Source organism: Elgaria multicarinata, chromosome 8 (genome assembly GCF_023053635.1).
Source record: "Elgaria multicarinata webbii isolate HBS135686 ecotype San Diego chromosome 8, rElgMul1.1.pri, whole genome shotgun sequence".
In the NCBI taxonomy this organism is placed as follows: domain Eukaryota; kingdom Metazoa; phylum Chordata; class Lepidosauria; order Squamata; family Anguidae; genus Elgaria; species Elgaria multicarinata.
Genome location: NC_086178.1, coordinates 91,103,123 through 91,120,614, shown reverse-complemented (window position 1 = coordinate 91,120,614; position 17,492 = coordinate 91,103,123). Strand labels below are relative to the sequence as shown.

Below are 17,492 nucleotides of genomic sequence, written 5' to 3'. Positions count from 1 at the left end.
AGGCGGACAGTGACGACTGTGAAGTCACGAAACCTTAAAGTAATAAAGAAAGGTCTCAGGGGGCCTGAGTGGCACAGTGTATTCATGAAAAAACGCCTGTCACCTTTGGAACACCAAATGTATATCTTGGCACAAACTGAAACCACCTTGAGGTCAACACTTCTATCCCTGCCCTCCTTCCCCCCACACATGTTAGGTTTTCAGTATTTATGAGAATGGGAAGCTGTGGAATAATCCTGCAGTGAACACAAAGTGTGAACAGCAAATGCTCGTTCCTAAAAATGCAAGTGGGCATACGCCAGGGAGCGGCGGTGGCGGCTCATCGGGACTCCCTGATGTGTGACCCTGAGTGTTTAGTGATGCTCAGCTGTCACACTTTGCTGCAGGGAACATCAATGCAAGGATAGTATATACCTAAGACAAACACAAATACCAAGCGGTGCAAAATAATAGCCAGCGTTGGGGCAAATATTAGTGGATTTATATCTTTCTATTTAATTTATAGATTGCTTTTCCACTGGAAGATGCTCAAAGTGGTTTACAACAGAGTATTAAATCATCCTAAATCATGAAACTGTTCTGAAAACATTCCATTTTAAAGCCAGCAGTTAACACTGAAAAATAACAGCATCAGAATTAAAAATTCATGCAATGGTGAGGCGGAACAAAAATGACATCACACTAGATGTCAAAAGACTGGTGGGCCTGTCTGGGGAAGGAGTTCCACGACCCAAATGCTACAACTGGGAAAAAAAAGTTTCTGGTGACAGCTGTCCTCCCACAGCAACGTCACTCTAGTCCAGCCTTCCTCAACCTGGGGCGCTCCAGATGTGTTGGACTACAACTCCCAGAATGCCCCAGCCAGCTGGCTGGGGCATTCTGGGAGTTGTAGTCCAACACATCTGGAGCGCCCCAGGTTGAGGAAGGCTGCTCTAGTCAGTCTCAATTCAGTCTTGCTGCTGCAGTCTTGCTACTTTTCTTCTCAGATTGGGAGCAAAGGCGATAGAAGCAGTGGCAGTACAATCCTCACTGATATGGTTCTGCAAGCATAACAGAAGTGAAGCCCTTTACTGAGGAGGTTAATGTGGATTCTTATAGTGGAATATGGAGAGGAATCTCAGAAAAGCAGTGTTAACGTTCTGGTGCATTGGCATAATTTACTGTTGTCTATAAATATTTGCTGATTTTGTACTAATTTTAAGAAGATCTTCTCCAAATTGTAGAACATTATAGAAGTCTCAAACTCTGTTATTTTGCCACCGCTGCCAATTGTGCATGCACGATGCTTGTGAATGTTATAGGCTAATAAAAGCTGTATGCACAGAAATGTATAAGATTGCCTATATTATTATTATTATTATTATTATTTATTTATATAGCACCATCAATGTACATGGTGCTGTACAGAGTAAAACAGTAAATAGCAAGACTCTGCCGCATAGGCTTACAATCTAATAAAATCATAGTAAAACAATAAGGAGGGGAAGAGAATGCCAACAGGTACAGGGGACATGCTAGTTCTAAACATTTATTTATTTTTATAATGCTGAGGCTCTCTTGGCAGTGCACAATTAAAACCGTAAAATACAACAGATCAAAACATATAAAATTTTAAAAGTTTTAAAATACCAAATAAAACTAAAATAACCCAGCAGCAGTTACAGCCCAGGGAAAGCCTGTGTGGAAAGATGTGTTTTCGGGAGGCGTTTAAAGGATGTTACATTTCCATCCTCCCGAACTGCATGAGGGAGGATTTTCCAGATGGTGGGTGCCGCTACAGAGAAGGCCCATGATATGGCATGGTGTGTCTACGGGCCCACATGTGCATGCAAAAGTGAGACATTCCACCTTTCTACTAAACATGAAACTGCCCAATACTCTTTTCAATAACATAGATACCTTGCCTGATGCACACTCAGTTCCATCTAAGGGTGGTCCTTTCTTCGTCTTACAGAAGTAAGGGTTGTCTGGATGGCTGCACCACAACTGCTTACAGGGGTCAAAGGTTCTGAACTGTGAAGAAGGAAAATAATGCACACAATGAAGGGAATCCCTCCAGGGCTGGATCTACACTACTGCTTTAAAGCGCTTTATAACAGTTTTATAGCGCTTTAAAGCAGTAAAAGTGCTTTATAACTGTTATAAAGTGCTTGTAGATCCGGCCCAGATGTTCAATTCAGCAGAATGTTCAAGTTGCACATTCACATTAGCACTTCAACTTGCGATCTATTGCAAGTATAACCAAGAATCGTATATTACTGTATTATAACTCCCCTAAAAAAACCCACGTAGGCACCAAAGAACAGTGATTTCAACGAAAGACATGTCCAAGGTAAATTTGCAGTCTTTTGCACTACCCTGGTTCCGGGGCCTTTAACAGAAGCCAAAGATGCAGATATTTAGCAAGCAAAGCTTTTCCATCACCTTATCTACACACCAGGAATAGCTTCAGCTGCTTAAGACTTCCCATTGGGCTAATGTTGAAAGCACAGAGTCTGATTACTTTTTTAAAAAGCAATTCTAGCCTAGATGCTTTTTACCCCCTTATTAATTTATTTATCTTATTTAAAATATTTCTGTACTACCTCTTCACCCTACTTGATTTCAGGATGGTTTACAATATCACTCTCTTTCCTCCTCAATTTGATATTAAACTTGTACTTGCTGTAAGTCTTGTTTTCATTGGTAAACAGCAGTCTTGAAACCTCTGAATAATCAGGTTTATAATTATGGTGATCCAAGCCTATCATATTAAAGCTGTTAAATAGGTTCCCTGCCTTCAATGTTTAGGGAACCTTCCTTTTAGTTTAATTCAATTGTCTTCAGAAATAAATCAGTCTCCAGTAGGAACCATTTCCAGTGTTTGCAACTTACATTTCTAGGCCCTTTCAATTGTCTCCATTCTTTTATGTTTTGTCCTCTTGGTTCCCCTGAATGTTACAGGCAGAAAGCCTGTTTTTCAACTGAACCTACACTTCATATTTGAAGTGTACACTTCAAAAGCATAACGGGTTTTAAAAATTGGTGGCTTCGCCATAGCAGAAAGCACATTCACTCACACAAGTAAGGGCACTGTCATGTCTAGCTTTGCTCCCCCTGGGTTGGAAGAAGGTGGTTCAGATGATCAATCAGAATCAGACTCTGAAGTAGAGGAGTTGGCGCCAGAAACAGGCCAGCCTGTACCAGTGGGGGAGAAAGTTCTCACGGGCTCTTCACCACCTGGGAGTGAACCCTCTCCAGAGCTTATCTCGTCAAGGGCAAATAATATGCACTCAGTGGGAAGCCAACATTCTTCCGAAGGAGAGAGCACAGACAGGTTAGCCAATCCTAGAGTATGCTGCCGACTAAAACGGGCAGAGCAAAAGGAAGGCGAGAGGAAGTTGGCACAGCTCGCATCTCGTCAGAAGCCGCCTCAGAACTCGTCTCTCTGAAGTTAACGCATCTTGGGAAAAAGGCTTTCCATTCTTCTTGAAAGGACAATTGTCTTGCTTAGTTTTCATAGTTTTGCCTAGGGGAAAGGTCCTAGAGATTAGGCTCTCTTCAGGTGGGAAGAGATGTTTATTGCTTGAATAAAGCTTTGTGGATTACTTAGCAGGTGTTCTTCCAAGAAGGCAGGAAGTTTTGAGAAACACAACTGGCACCAGATTTTCACCAATCCCTCCAACAACTAACTTAACCCCCCTATTATTCTCCTGAAAAGCTGTTCCTAAATTCTGAGAGTGCCTTGGACTGCAAGAAGATCAAACCAGTCCGTACTCCAGGAAATAAAGCCAGACTGCTCACTTGAGGGAATGGTATTAAAGGCAAAACTGAAGTACTTTGGCCACATAATGAGAAGACAGGATACCCTGGAGAAGAGGCTGATGCTAGGGAAAGTGAAGAGGGGCCGACCAAGGGCAAGATGGATGGATGATATTCTGGAGGTGACAGACTTGACCTTGGGGGAGCTGGGGGTGGCAACGGCCGACAGAAAGCTCTGGCGTGGGCTGGTCCATGAAGTCACGAAGAGTCGGAAGCGACTGAACGAATAAACAACAACAAAGAGTTAAGGGACCCTCTGAAACAGAATGGGATATGAAAGAGGAGGAGCAATCATCAAAAATTGGATGCTCTGACTTGTGTGAAGGGAAGCACTTTCCCCTAAGACAAAGACACCCATGGACAATACAACCCACAGTGTGAATCAGCCCTTACTGAGCAAAATGTTATTTATTGTAGGAACAGGCAGAGGGAAGAAAAAGTGAGCCCTACCAACAGGATTCTATACTCACAGCTGTGCATGTTTTGTAGCCCACGCCAAAGTCAAAGCGGCATTGCTCATCCATAGAGTAATTGATTCCTGGCAGCTCTGGTAGTTTGGGCCAGTCGTGCTCAAACGGATCATCTAAGAGGCAGTCATAGGAGCTGGAGGCAAAAACTGTGTGTTAGAGGTCATATTTTCCTTGCAGCTCTGGCAACTATATTTGGGTACACCAAAGGCCCTTGCACTCCTAAACACTTCGGCATTCTAGTTAGGATTTTGTCATTTGAATTTGTCTTCTAATTATGATTATCTGGGTTTTTTCAACATACACCCTCCTTATCCACTCATTCATTCTATTCAAGGCAAAAAAGAACAGTTTAAAAGTCCAGGATTTTAAAAGAAAAAGAAAGAGTAGACCTACTGTATGTAACGGTTTAACTCCTGCTTGCTACATCGGGACCAGTGGTAGCGGTGGAATGCAGCCTGCACTAGTGGTGCCATAATGCTCCCCATGCTCGTCTCATCAGCACATCGGTTACCTTGGCCATCGTGTTCCATACCTAACCTGTTAAAAAAGCCTGTAAATGGTATTTCCCAAGGTATATGAAACAACAGTGCGTAATACAACAGCAGTAGCATTTTGAATGCCACTGTTACCACCTCCCACGTATACAAAACTGGTGCAAAAACAGTGCAAATCACAGTCATGCTGGCCTGACTTACTACATAAAGTACTATTTATAACTTTATTTATTTCTATAGTGCCCAATAGCAGTATACTAGGCACAATATACTAGGCTCAAGACTACCCCACAAGGCTAGAAACCTAAGTTATATGTGCCCGCCCTTCCCTAAGTTACAATAAATTAGTAAAATGGGAGCATCTCACTTGACACTATATTTCCAGTAGCTCTATGTATATATTTAACAGGTGTTGCACCTAGATGTTAACTTGCATAAGCCCATAGAAGAGGAGTAGGCAACGTGATGCCCTCCTGATGTTTTGGACTACAATTCCCATAATTATGGACCATTGGATGTACTGGCTGGGGCTGATGGAAGTTGCAGTCCAAATCACTTGGAGAGCACCACACCGCCTAACCCTGCCATAGAGAGACTTCTGACCAGATGATGGGTTAATAGTTCATGACCGCCCTCTGAGATGATTCCGACAGGAATGAGTTCCAGGATAACCTATCAGGTTCTAAAGTTGCGTCAATGATATTAAGGGCAGTTGAATGGTCTCACAGGATCAGCAGTGTACAATTTCCCTTACTGATTTCAGCCCGTGCCAGGAATTGGATTGGCACGGGCCCAGAATTCGAATGTGCTCCACGTGCACCTGAGACTGCAAGGTGACTAGCACTTCCACCACCTTGCCCAAAAAGGAAAGGTTAAGAGACTGGGTGGCAGATGGCCAAGGAACCAACATCAGAAGTTCAGAGTCTTTGAACAAGGATCTGGTATTTAAAGTTCTCATTAAGCGGGCAACGTTTAAGAGCAGCTGGAGCTAAAGGCACCGAATGTCCTGCCAAGGCTCAATGTAAGAGGCAACAACCACAGCAAAAGATACATTACAATTGTTGAATAACCCACCCCCGTGACTTACACATGTCCAGTCTCATGGGCAACCACAAATGCAGAGGAGAATCCATCTTCATGGTTGAGGGTGCAACTGCGCAGAGGGTGGCACATGCCTGTGACAGGAGCATACCCTGGAATAAGGCAGAGGAATAAAACAGAGAACAAGAACAAAGGCAGAGAGGCAGAAAGGGGTGGGTGGGGAGAGAGAAAGTGGAGAGAAAGCACATGAGAAAGAAGGAACCGCATGCTAAAACTGTTTCAATCCTGATACATGAGCCTCCCAGCTGCCTGGGGATACAAATGAAACCCATTAGGACGGTCCACCCATTCTTTTCATGCGAGCAATTACTCTTGGAAAGTATTTAAATTTTACATGGTTCATATCTCAGCACATGCACACTTACACCTTACAATGCATTTTTTTTCCATACACATTCCCATTTGGCATTGTCACAATGATACCACAGGGGAAACATTCAGGCAACGCAGAAGGAAGTATATTCCTGGCCAAATGCATCCCGTGCATCTTGTACAGTGACCTTCCAAGCCACACGAGAATGGTTTCTGCAGTCCCAGGCAGGCAGCAAATGCACAGAGTTCATTGACTCTCCAGTGGACCACCATACATGGCTGTGAACTACATTCAGGTTGACGAGTCACAAGTTGTGCAGGCTTCCAGTAGAGAATATCAGGGGCTATTGGCAAAGGAGGGGAACAGAGGTAAAATGATACACAAGCTCATCACAGCTCTTGGCCATAGGAAGATGGTGACACACGGATCTTAGACTTATGCACTGGCCATCCCTGCAATAAACTAATAAGAAAGAGGGTCAACTTTTCAAAGCTTTAGTCACTGGATGTCACAAGGACCAATTCCTGACACGTGAATCCTTATTGACTTCCATGGAAGGACAGGCACACATGGCACACCCAGACAGCACAAATCGGAACTATTTAGATTAAGCATTGAGTATTAGTCTCTGCTCAACTTATAATAGCCAGCAGGGCTTAGCACACTTCAGCCAAAGCAATCAAAACATCCTGTCTGTAAATGAAACTAAGACCATGCCTAGACGAGGGGAGTTGAGGGGGGATGATCTCATGATTTTATGATCGTGAAATCCCCCCCTCAGTCTACATGCGGCACACGACGTCCAGGGACAAAGAGGACATCATGGCCGCCATTTTGGTTTTGTTTTTTTTAATCGAGAAAGCGCGCAGGAGCGCTCCTACGAAAATGTAAGCTTTTATTTAAAAAAACATTCCCGCTCCCCCCACCCCATCCCCAATGGACACGGAGCTCCTGGAAGGGTAGGGCGATATCCTGGGGAAAGGGAGGGATTGTCCCTCCCTGCTCCCGGGATGCCCTGTGTGTCATGTGAATGCACAGGGACGATCCTGGGGTGATCCCTGGGATATCGCCCCGTCTAGACATGTGCCAAGTATGTATGAACATTTGCAGTGTTACAATGCTAACCTTGCTTAGATATTTATTGTGTAGTACTTTTTTTTTGTACAGAACATGGCATATAGCAGAACTGATCCAAACGTTTGTGAACCGCTCAGAGAGCTTCGGCTATTGGGCGGTATAGAAATGCAATATATAAATAAATAAATAAATAAATAAATAAATAAATAAATAATAAAATGACCACATTAGTTCAGATCCTTCTCCATTGAGCTGGTTTTTGAGATGTTGAAATATGGGTGTTTAATCATCTTTCCCAGCAGAGCTCATTTTGTGACTGACTTTGACCACAGCCACCATCTTGTGACTGACTCTTAGAGGTGGAGCTTGGGGCTCTGATGAAAAAGAAGGATCTCCTGCAAACCTGAAGTCTACCTGATCAAAGTCGGTGGCATCCTATTCGGCAGCATGGCAGATTCCAATTCAAAGGATTAGACTGAATCTGTACTGTTTGGGTTATTATTAGCAAACAGTTATTCAAAGGAATATACCGCACTGAATCCTGTAACCATTTGTAGTACTGCAAGAGGCAGCAGAATTCAACAAGAAGAATGTCTGGAAAATGCTGGTGGTTATATTGCTAGAAGTAGAGAAAACAAATGCTACCATGAAGCATAAACCAAAGTACTTTGCAAAATACTTCAGCTGGTAAAGCATTTGGAAAGCAGCCAGTAGGGGACAGAAGGCTCCATGTCCTGTTAAGTCATCCTAGGTTTCATTTCCAAGAATAAAATTACACATATATTGCACTTTACATTCCTCACTTTTTCCATGGTTTAATGGCAAGACCCCTTGATCAACCAGGCTGTGTTTTCAAGTATCACTGCCATTTTTTGTTCTGTTTTTTCCTCGAAGTAGGAGAACATATTTCTTCTTTGCCCGTGTTGGTCAAATGGGAAATCCATCCCAAGAACAGATTCAACATACAAGGGAGACAAGAGGAATATCGCTGTACTATCAGAGATTGCTACATCCTGATTCTGACTCTTGCACCATGGCATGTCTGCTGCAGGAAAAAGTATTCCAGATGGGTAAATCCACACCCTGTAGCAGCAATGTCTGTAATTCATTAGCAATGGTGTTAATGAGGAGGCACATTAAATTTTCTCCTACCAGCATCACATCACCCTGTAAGCAGCTACAACTGCTGCCAGAAAGGGAGTGTACCTAATAGTTGTTGTTGTTTGTTTGTTATGTTGTATCCAATTGTGTTCCTCCACTCATGGAAGGCTCTTCGATCCAGTAGAAGCTTCCATTAATGGAAGGAGGGAGAGGCATTTTTTTCCAGATTCCCCATAACTTCTGCAGCCTCCTATGCCCACCCACCCCCCTGCTGTTCCAGAAAGTTGGAACAGTGTAGGAGGTGGTGCAGGAGATGAAGGATAACATTGTGAAAATCTCCTCCCTGTCACATCCATTCATAGAAGCCTGCAAAGAAGCTTCCAGGAGTGGAGAGACACAACTGGATACAATCCCTCATTATTGTTTATTGTCATTACTGTTAATACAAATGGTAGTATGAAAATGGTACTCAGAGTAGGGTGACCATATGAAAAGGAGGACAGGGCTCCTGTATCTTTAACAGTTGCATAGAAAAGGGAATTTCAACAGGTGTCATTTGTATATATGGAGAACCTGGTGAAATTCCCTCTTCATCACCACAGTTAAAAGTGCAGGAGCTATACTAGAGTGACCAGATTTAAAAGAGGGCAGGGCACCTGCAGCTTTAACTGTTGTGATGAAGAGGAAATTTCACCAGATGAAATGACACCTGCTGAAATTCCCTATTTCAATACAAGTGTTAAAGATACAGGAGCCCTGTCCTCCTTTTCATATGGTCACCCTAACTCAGAGTGACTTAGAAAAATATAAAATGGAGCGGTGGGGGGGGGGGAAGAGGATTAAAAACCAGCTATCAGATAAAAGGAGCTTATAAAACTAAGAATCTTATCAACATGAAAAAGGAAGTACCCTTTTCACCTGATTACAGAATTAAATCAAAAAGATGACTCCTGGCAGATTTTCTTGGGCAAGAGATTCCATTAAATGGGAGTTACCACTAGGAAAAGCTGCATTCTTGCCATAGTTCTCCCCTCAGGAAACAAAGACCTAGGGCATGTCTAGATGAGGGCTTATCCCAGGGATCGGCCCGGGATCATCCCTGTGCGTCCACAGGATGCTCAGGGGATCCTGGGGGCAGGGAGGGATGATCCATCCCTTTTCCTGGGATAACCTGGACGGCTTTAACCCCGACTTTTCCCGCAGTCTCGGGATCATGCCGAGACTGCGGGACGTGTGGGCAGCCATCTCGGTTTAGGCCCAGCTCCTCTTGAATAAATGCAAGGAGCCGGGAACCGGGCACGTGCCCACCGGGGGTGGGAGGGGGGAGCAGGATCTTTTTAAAAAACAAAACAAAGAACTACCTGTATTGCTGGAGCGCTTGTGCGCTCATTTTCGATAAAAAACAAACTAACTAAAATGGCAGGCGCGACGTCCTCTTCCTCCCGGGATGTCGCATGCTGCATGTGAACTGAGGGGGAGGATCTCACGATCACCATATCGCAAGATCCTCCCCCTCCCCTCCTTAGGTCTAGACATGCCCCTTGTTTGCACAATCAAAGAGAGCCATAATGGCTAATTTAATCCACCGTGGCTTGCAGCACATACTGGGCGTTTGCGGGTGCCATTCTGTAACCTAACCCCTGCCCGAAGGTTGTCATGTCATCTGAACCCAGTGATGGTGAGCTGTTAGCATGGTTAACAAATCACCCACGACTCTAAAACACCCCATGGTTTGTTAACCATGCCAACAACTCACTCTCACCAGGTTTGGACAACATGACAACTTATGAGTGGGGTTGGGTTATGGAATGGGCACCCATAACCAACCAGCATGTGCCAGAGGTTACCATGACTCAATTTGATCATGTGAAAGCAGCGACCCAAATGCCAAAGAAACATGAAGGATGGTAGGATCAGCAGTATGACCATGGATGCTTCCAGACAGAGGACTCCTAGCACTGCCACTCACAAGGCACTGTGCAGCTATTCTGACTTTTCCTCCTTCATGGATTTTTTTTTCTGGTAGGATAAAAGACAGAAGGAGCGATGGGAAAATACAGGAGGGCTACAAATTGAAGACATCATCTGGAACTGCTGTAAAATCCCATGAATGAAGAAGGATAATTGCACAATGAAAATCTCATCTGGAAGTACAGATCTCAAAGAACAGGGAGGAATGTGTGCTTGCTATTATGCTCTGGGATATTTGGATAAAGCTCTGCTTTGTGTTTCCTCGTTAGTGGAATTGTGGACAGGAGCAGTAAGACAGAATCTTTTCAGTGGCAGCATTGCTCCTCTGGAACTCCTTTCACACAGGTGCAGGTGGTTCTTAGAAGAATAGTTAAGACCATAGGCCTTTGGGACACCAAAGGCAGGGTGGAACTGTTTCTTTTGTATTTAACTGCTTTTTATTGATATTGTTGGCATGTATTTTGTTTGCAGTGTGCTGTGATTTTATGTGCTGTTGTGAGCTGCTTGAGAGTAAGGTAACCTAGGGTGACCATATGAAAAGGAGGACAGGGCTCCTGTATCTTTAACACTTGTATTGAAATAGGGAATTTCAGCAGGTGTCATTTCATCTGGTGAAATTTCCTCTTCATCACAACAGTTAAAGCTGCAGGTGCCCTGCCCTCTTTTAAATCTGGTCACTCTAGTATAGCTCCTGCACCTTTAACTGTGGTGATGAAGAGGGAATTTCACCAGGTTCTCCATATATACAAATGACACCTGTTGAAATTCCCTTTTCTATGCAACTGTTAAAGATACAGGAGCCCTGTCCTCCTTTTCATATGGTCACCCTAGGTAACCATATGAAAAGGAGGACAGGGCTCCTGTATCTTTTAACAGTGTACTGAAAAGGGAATTTCAGCAGGTGTCACTTGGAGGCATGCAGCACCTGGTGAAATTCCCTCTTCCTCACAACAGTTAAAGCTGCAGGAGCATTCCCCTCTTTTTCTATCTGGTCACTGTAGCTATACTGCAGCTTTAACTGTTGTGGTGCTGCATGCATACAAACGACACCTGCTGAAATTCCCTTTTCTATACAAATATTAAAGATAAAGGAGCCCTGTCCTCCTTTTCATATGGTCACCCTACTTGAGAGCTTATTGGACTGAAAAAACAGGATATACACATCTAAGGAATAAATAATAACCATACCAGTACAGGCATTCTCTAAGGCAGAGGAAGGCAAGCCAATGCCTTTTACATGTTTTGGACTACAATTCCCACAATACCCAGGCACTGGCTATGTGGCTGGGGCTGTTAGGAGTTGTAATCCACAGTATCTGGAGGGCACCATGTTGCCTTCTCCTGCTCTAAGCTACGTTGGGCTCCGGACTTAATAACGTAATCATCCACATCTTGAACTGGGCTCAGAAGCAGACTGGGAACCAGCACAGAAAACGAGAATTGGTGCAATGCTTGGCCTATCTGAAACAACAGCTGGATGGAAGAAATCAGCAGCCTGCATGTAGCTGCCGAACCGTCTTCAGAGGCATTCTCACATCAAGCTCATCACATTAAGCTAATGCAGAGGACACACATTACTGACAATGACCAGGAAGGCAGAGTTTATAGTTGGTTCATCAACTAATGTTGTGGGGGGGGGGCGTTGATGTTGGCATGGTGGTATAAGGGTGGCAAACCTGCTTGGGAGACTGTTACAGGGTAGAGATGGAGCTGCCTTCCCAGCTCACTGTTAACAGCATGGGAAAAAATCACATAAACAGCTATGTGAGGGGTGCTGGGGGTGGGTGGGGGAGAGACAAATGAACCGTCTCCCTTCCCCATGATAAACTGCCACACGCATTCCGCACAAACAGAGGCCTCAGCATTTTAAAGCAGGCGGGCTTGCCAAATGGAACTGGAAAGTGAGGGAACACAGCCAAAGTCATGAATGGCCACCTTTGTAACTTTGATCTTTCATTTACAATGCACTGCATAGCTACTGGGTTTAAAGGCCCAGAGCACTTTCCATTAAAGTAAATGGTTTTAGCAGGATCAACGCTAGGCCCTTTGGGAGAAGGCCGGCCTCCCGCGTGTGCACTCCAATTACTGATTCAGTTTTGCTGACTACCTCCCTTGGCTGATAGCCCTGTGCTGAGCCCAAACATTGTGGAGTTGCTGCATTTTTCCAAGAAGCTTGCGACTTGCCCTTGGCCTCTGTGCGATGCCAAGGTCTGCCCAAGCCGTTCATTCCACAGATACCCAGCAGAAGAATGAATATGAATGAATCAGGCGCCAGGAGTCATTAGCGCAAATGTGATCGTGCTGAAGAGTATTTCTAAACTAAATGGATGGGTGGAACTGTCCTGAGCAAGGGTAATAAACTGACGAGGAAATAGAAAATACTTCCAGAGAGAGCTTCCCAAACTCAAGTCCCGGTAACATTGGTCGCTCATTCAATAGTGGTTGGACTTGATTTCGGATGAGGAAAGCCAGGAAAATTAAACAGAAGTCAATAGAATGTTTTCTCAATTGTAACCACTACCACTGTGATGGAAAGTGTGAAGGTACGAATTGTACGAAATGACAGTACAAATTATAACAGACGCAGGTCCTTTCCCATGCTAAAGGGCCCAAGTTCAGCTGTTGTCAATTGCCGTTTGAGAAGCCTCCTGTCCTATTTGAGCACAGCAGCACGTAAATAACCTTATACATTTATTTCTAAATGTATAATATCCAATCAACTAACCCTAGAGTTCTCCACAATGGCAATAGTTTTCTTTGCCTTCTCCAAAAGGCAAAATTCTGTCCCTGTCACCATGGCCCCATTCCTGAAACAAGCCTATTGCTGAACTCACTGGCTAAAATGCAAACACTATGTGCTCAGGGACATTATCCCGAGAGTCCATTTTAGGCTTAACAAATAGGAATTGCAACAAAATGTTGCAGTGTGAAGTACTCCCCACCGAACATGCTCTGTCCTTATTGAGCTGTTTGGGGCTCTCCCTCCCTCCCTCCCCCCCCCCTCCAGCTGCTTTAGGATTTTTTTCTTTAAAACATATTTTGTACTTCTGCAAATCTTAGGGTTCTCCCAAGCCTCTTGTGTGTAAATGGTACTGTTCTGCCTACATAAGGATCCATACTCCAAGAATGAATCCCTTATTAGTATTGAGGTGGCTATATAGCAGTTCTGTGTTTGGAAGTAGTATACCACTGAATACCAGTTGAGGGGATCAACAGGGAGAGGGCTATTACTTTTAAGACCTGCTTGGAGGCTTCTGGTTGGCCACCTTTGGAACTATGATGTTTGGACAATATGGGCTGGGGTAGGCAAATTCAGAGGGTGCGGACTGCGGAGGCCATTTTCAATGCCCTGGAACCTCCCAAAGCCTGAACCCTGGCCACCGCTGAGCCACTGAATTTGCCGCCCCCCCCCAAAATAAAAGTAAATTGGCAGCTTGCCACCGAATTCCAGCAGCAAATTGCTATAGACAGCTAAAAGGGTCAAATTTAGCCTGTTCTGAAGCTCACTTTGACCCTCCATTGCACTAAAATTGCCATTTTTCAAAAGCACCACATGTGTCCAACAGGCTGCGTTTGTAGCTCAGTGGTAAAGCACAAGAGCTGCATGCAGAAAGACCCAGGTTCAATCCTCGGCATCTCCAGGGGGGCTGTTTTCACGGTGCTGAGTTGGCACAGCTCCACTGTGAAGCTGGCAGCAAATAATCCCCACAGGGGGAGGCAGCCCGGGCTTTCCGGCGGCCATTATTTATTTATTTATTTATTTATTTAGAATATTTCTATACCGCTCCCCATTGAAAAATTTCAGATAAAATAAAATGAAAATAAATACAGAATAAAACACTTAAAACAAATTTTAAAAGAAGCAAATACAGAGACTCAAGGCTGCATATTAAGGAAAGGCTTCCTGGAATAAAGATGTTTTCAGGAGGCGCTGAAAGGAGTCCAAGTTTGGAGCTTGCCTGACCTCCAGAGGCAGGGAATTCCATAGGAGGGGGGCAACCATGCTGAAGGCTCTTCCCCTGGTGGATACCAATCGGAGGATGGATCTATGTGGAACCACCAGGAGCAGGCCCTTGGATGACCTCAGTGACCGGGCAGGTTGGTAAGGGAGAAGGCGCTCTCTCAGGTATCCTGGTCCCAAGTTGTTTAGGGCTTTGTACACAAGTACAAGAACCTTAAACCTGGCCCGGTAGCGAACAGGCAGCCAGTGCAGTTCCCTCAGCAGAGGAGTTACATGCTGCAAAGGGGCAGCTCCAGACAAGAGCTGAGCTGCAGCATTCTGCACTAGCTCCAGCTTCCAGAGCAGCCCCACATAGAGCGTGTTGCAGTAATCCAACCTTGAGGTTACCAATGCCTGTACCACTGTGGGCAAGCTATCCCTGTCCAGGAAAGGCTGTAGTTGGCGAACCAACCAAAGCTGGTAAAAGGCACTCCGAGCCGTGGCGGCTACTTGAGCCTCCAGCGACAGAAATGGGTCTAAGAGTACCCCCAAACTACGAACCTGATTGTAGGCTAACCAGGCCCACCCCTCCCCTCCCGCAGCTTCCACTGACCAATGAGAGGTTGCCTACCACCTGGGAATACCCCCCCCCCCGGGTGCAGTGCCCAAACGAGGACATACAGGCAAGAGCCACGCTGACCTCGCTCTTTGTCCCGGGATGGCTCTAAATCAGTGGCTGCATCATATAACCGATACAGCATAGATTCGGAGCCACTCTGGGGCAAAGATGACGTTAAGACAGCCCCCAGGCAGGGCTAGGAAAGAATGTTGCCTGAAACCCTCGAGAGCCGCTGCCTGACAGTGGGCTAGATGGACCAATGCTCTGACTCAATATAAGGCTGCTTCCTATGTTCCTGTGTTTCCCCCACCCCTCATATAGTTCCTCTGGGCAGAAGTTAGATGCTTTAACAATTCCCATGGAGAGATCTCTATCACTAACAAAGTAAGCAATTTAGCTTTGATAAATCTGGAAATCCCATCTGTCGGTCTGGGGATAACAAGCCAATGCTTGCTTGCTCAATATTACTATAGCAAATGCCGTTGAGTGGCATTTCTTATTGGAACACAAACAACTGGAAGTAGACGTGTAGATACTTCTGAGGAAGCACAACACCAGACTTGTCACAATTCTTTAACAGGCATTCAAATCACCCACGAAACAGCTCAAATTGGGGACTTTCCAGATGTACTACTATTCTGACAAGGAATATGAAATGTTCAGTTAATAAGCGGGCAGAACTTGCATGATGTTCTCCCAACTAATGCATCTCATGCCAGAAAGCTGTAAGTTCCCAGCACATAAACGAGTAGGAATGTTAGATCTCGATTTCTCGTGGCTGGCTGGGGAATGCTGGGAGTTGTTGGGCATTTTTCATGTTTACACAGGCTTAGGATTGCACCCTAAATATTCTACTGCACATCAAAAGTACTTTCCCAGCAAGAAACAACCTCTAGCTACTCTCCTTCATTTGCTTACATGACCCAAATTGTCATTATTGTTTCATCTTTATTTTATTTATATGACAAAGATGCTATGCTTAGAAAATTCTGGGGGGAAATAAAGTAAAAATTGATATCACAAGGACATTCAACTCTAAGATCACCTCCATTGCCAAGAAGGATTTGAACCAAAATACACCCAAAGGGTCATTTTCTGGCCTCCAAAGAGCAATTTCTCACTATTAGATTATTATTTAAGTTTCTCACCATTTGAGAAGACAACCAAACATACACAAATATTCAAATAAATTTATTTTGGGAGCAATCCTATGCATGTTTAGGCTGAAAACTTTGTAGGACTTTTCCCCATCTAAACATGCATAGGATTGTGCCCTGATTAATTTAAATCAGCCTTTCCCCAACCTGAGGTTCCTAGATACTGTTGGGCTACAATTCCCATAATCCCCAACAAGCATGGCACATTTCTGGGGATGATGGGAGTTATTGTTCAACATCTGGGAACCCCGAAAGACAAATATTTATAGGACACTTTTCTGGACCAAGTCCACCCAAGGCAAAAAAAAAATCCAGGTATAAAAATGCTGTATTATAATAAAACTTTAAAATAGGAGCAAAAGCAATTAAAAACACATTAAGGGTACAGTTCTATGGTCCCCAGGAGGGAGGTTAGTCCTCAGATGCCTCCCCAATAATGGCAGCAGACAGATCCCCTACAGACACTCCTATTCTGTTGGTATGGAACCCATGGCATGGAACCCACGGGCGGAAGAGCATGAAGGCCCAAGTGGTGTCATCCAGGTGAGGCTTCCCCACCCCAAATGCCCAGAGGAGGGGCCTGGTACCCCAACAGCAGAAAGGACAAAAAGGAGGCATTCCATGGTCATGTCCAGAGAGGCTTTGAACCCACAGATCCAGAGCTGTCCTGTTCTCCCAAGATTTCAAGGTTTCTTCCTCTCCCACCCCCATTGCATTGCTCTGCTCAATATAATACATCAACTGGGATTATTTAGCTTGAAAAAAGGAGGCTAAGGGGAGACATGATAGAGGTGTACAAAATTATGCATGGTATGGAGAATGTGGATAGGGAGACATTTTTTGAGATCCAGGACAAATAAAAGGAAGTACTTCTTCACACAGCGCATAGTTAAATTATGGAACTCACTACCACAAGATGTAGTGATGGTCACCAGTTTGGATGGCTTTAAAAGGGGATTGGATAAATTCCTGGAGGCTATCAGTGGCTACTAGCCCTGATGGTTGTGTGCTATCTCCAGTATTCGAGGCAGTAAGCTTGTGTGCACCAGCTGCTGGGGAACATGGGGGTGGGAGGCTGCTGTTGCACCACGTCCTGCTTTGTTGGTCCCTAGCTGATGGCTGGTTGGCCCCTGTGTGAACAGAGTGCTGGACTAGATGGACCCTTGGTCGGATCCAGCATCAGGGCACTTCTTATGTTCTTAATTTAGCCAGTATTTGCAAGCTCTGCTTATAAAAATCACAAAGCAACAGTTGGAAATTACTTTGCCAAACTTGCTCTTTTCACAATTATTACACTCATTTGATTATTTTAATATTTGGACGTTTTTTGGTTTGGCAGACTACATTTTTAACTATCAAAAGGTGGAGGTTTATCAGATACTTATTTAGTTCAGTGAGCAAACTGATACTGAAAACCAACAGCATTTTGTTCCTTTTTACATCTTTAA

General features: G+C 44.4%; 1 protein-coding gene across 2 annotated transcripts in view; it reads right to left on the bottom strand.

Moving 5' to 3' along the window:
* Positions 1 to 17,492, bottom strand: part of ADAMTS14 (ADAM metallopeptidase with thrombospondin type 1 motif 14) — a 97,385-nt gene that overhangs the window by 21,963 nt on the left and 57,930 nt on the right. For both annotated transcript variants that reach the window (XM_063133004.1, XM_063133005.1), the window contains exons 7-10: positions 5,853 to 5,958; positions 4,665 to 4,808; positions 4,272 to 4,404; positions 1,900 to 2,013 (exon numbers count right to left, since the gene is read on the bottom strand). In XM_063133004.1, the coding sequence (XP_062989074.1) occupies positions 1,900 to 2,013; positions 4,272 to 4,404; positions 4,665 to 4,808; positions 5,853 to 5,958 (497 nt within the window). The remainder of the gene's footprint in view (positions 1 to 1,899; positions 2,014 to 4,271; positions 4,405 to 4,664; positions 4,809 to 5,852; positions 5,959 to 17,492) is intronic.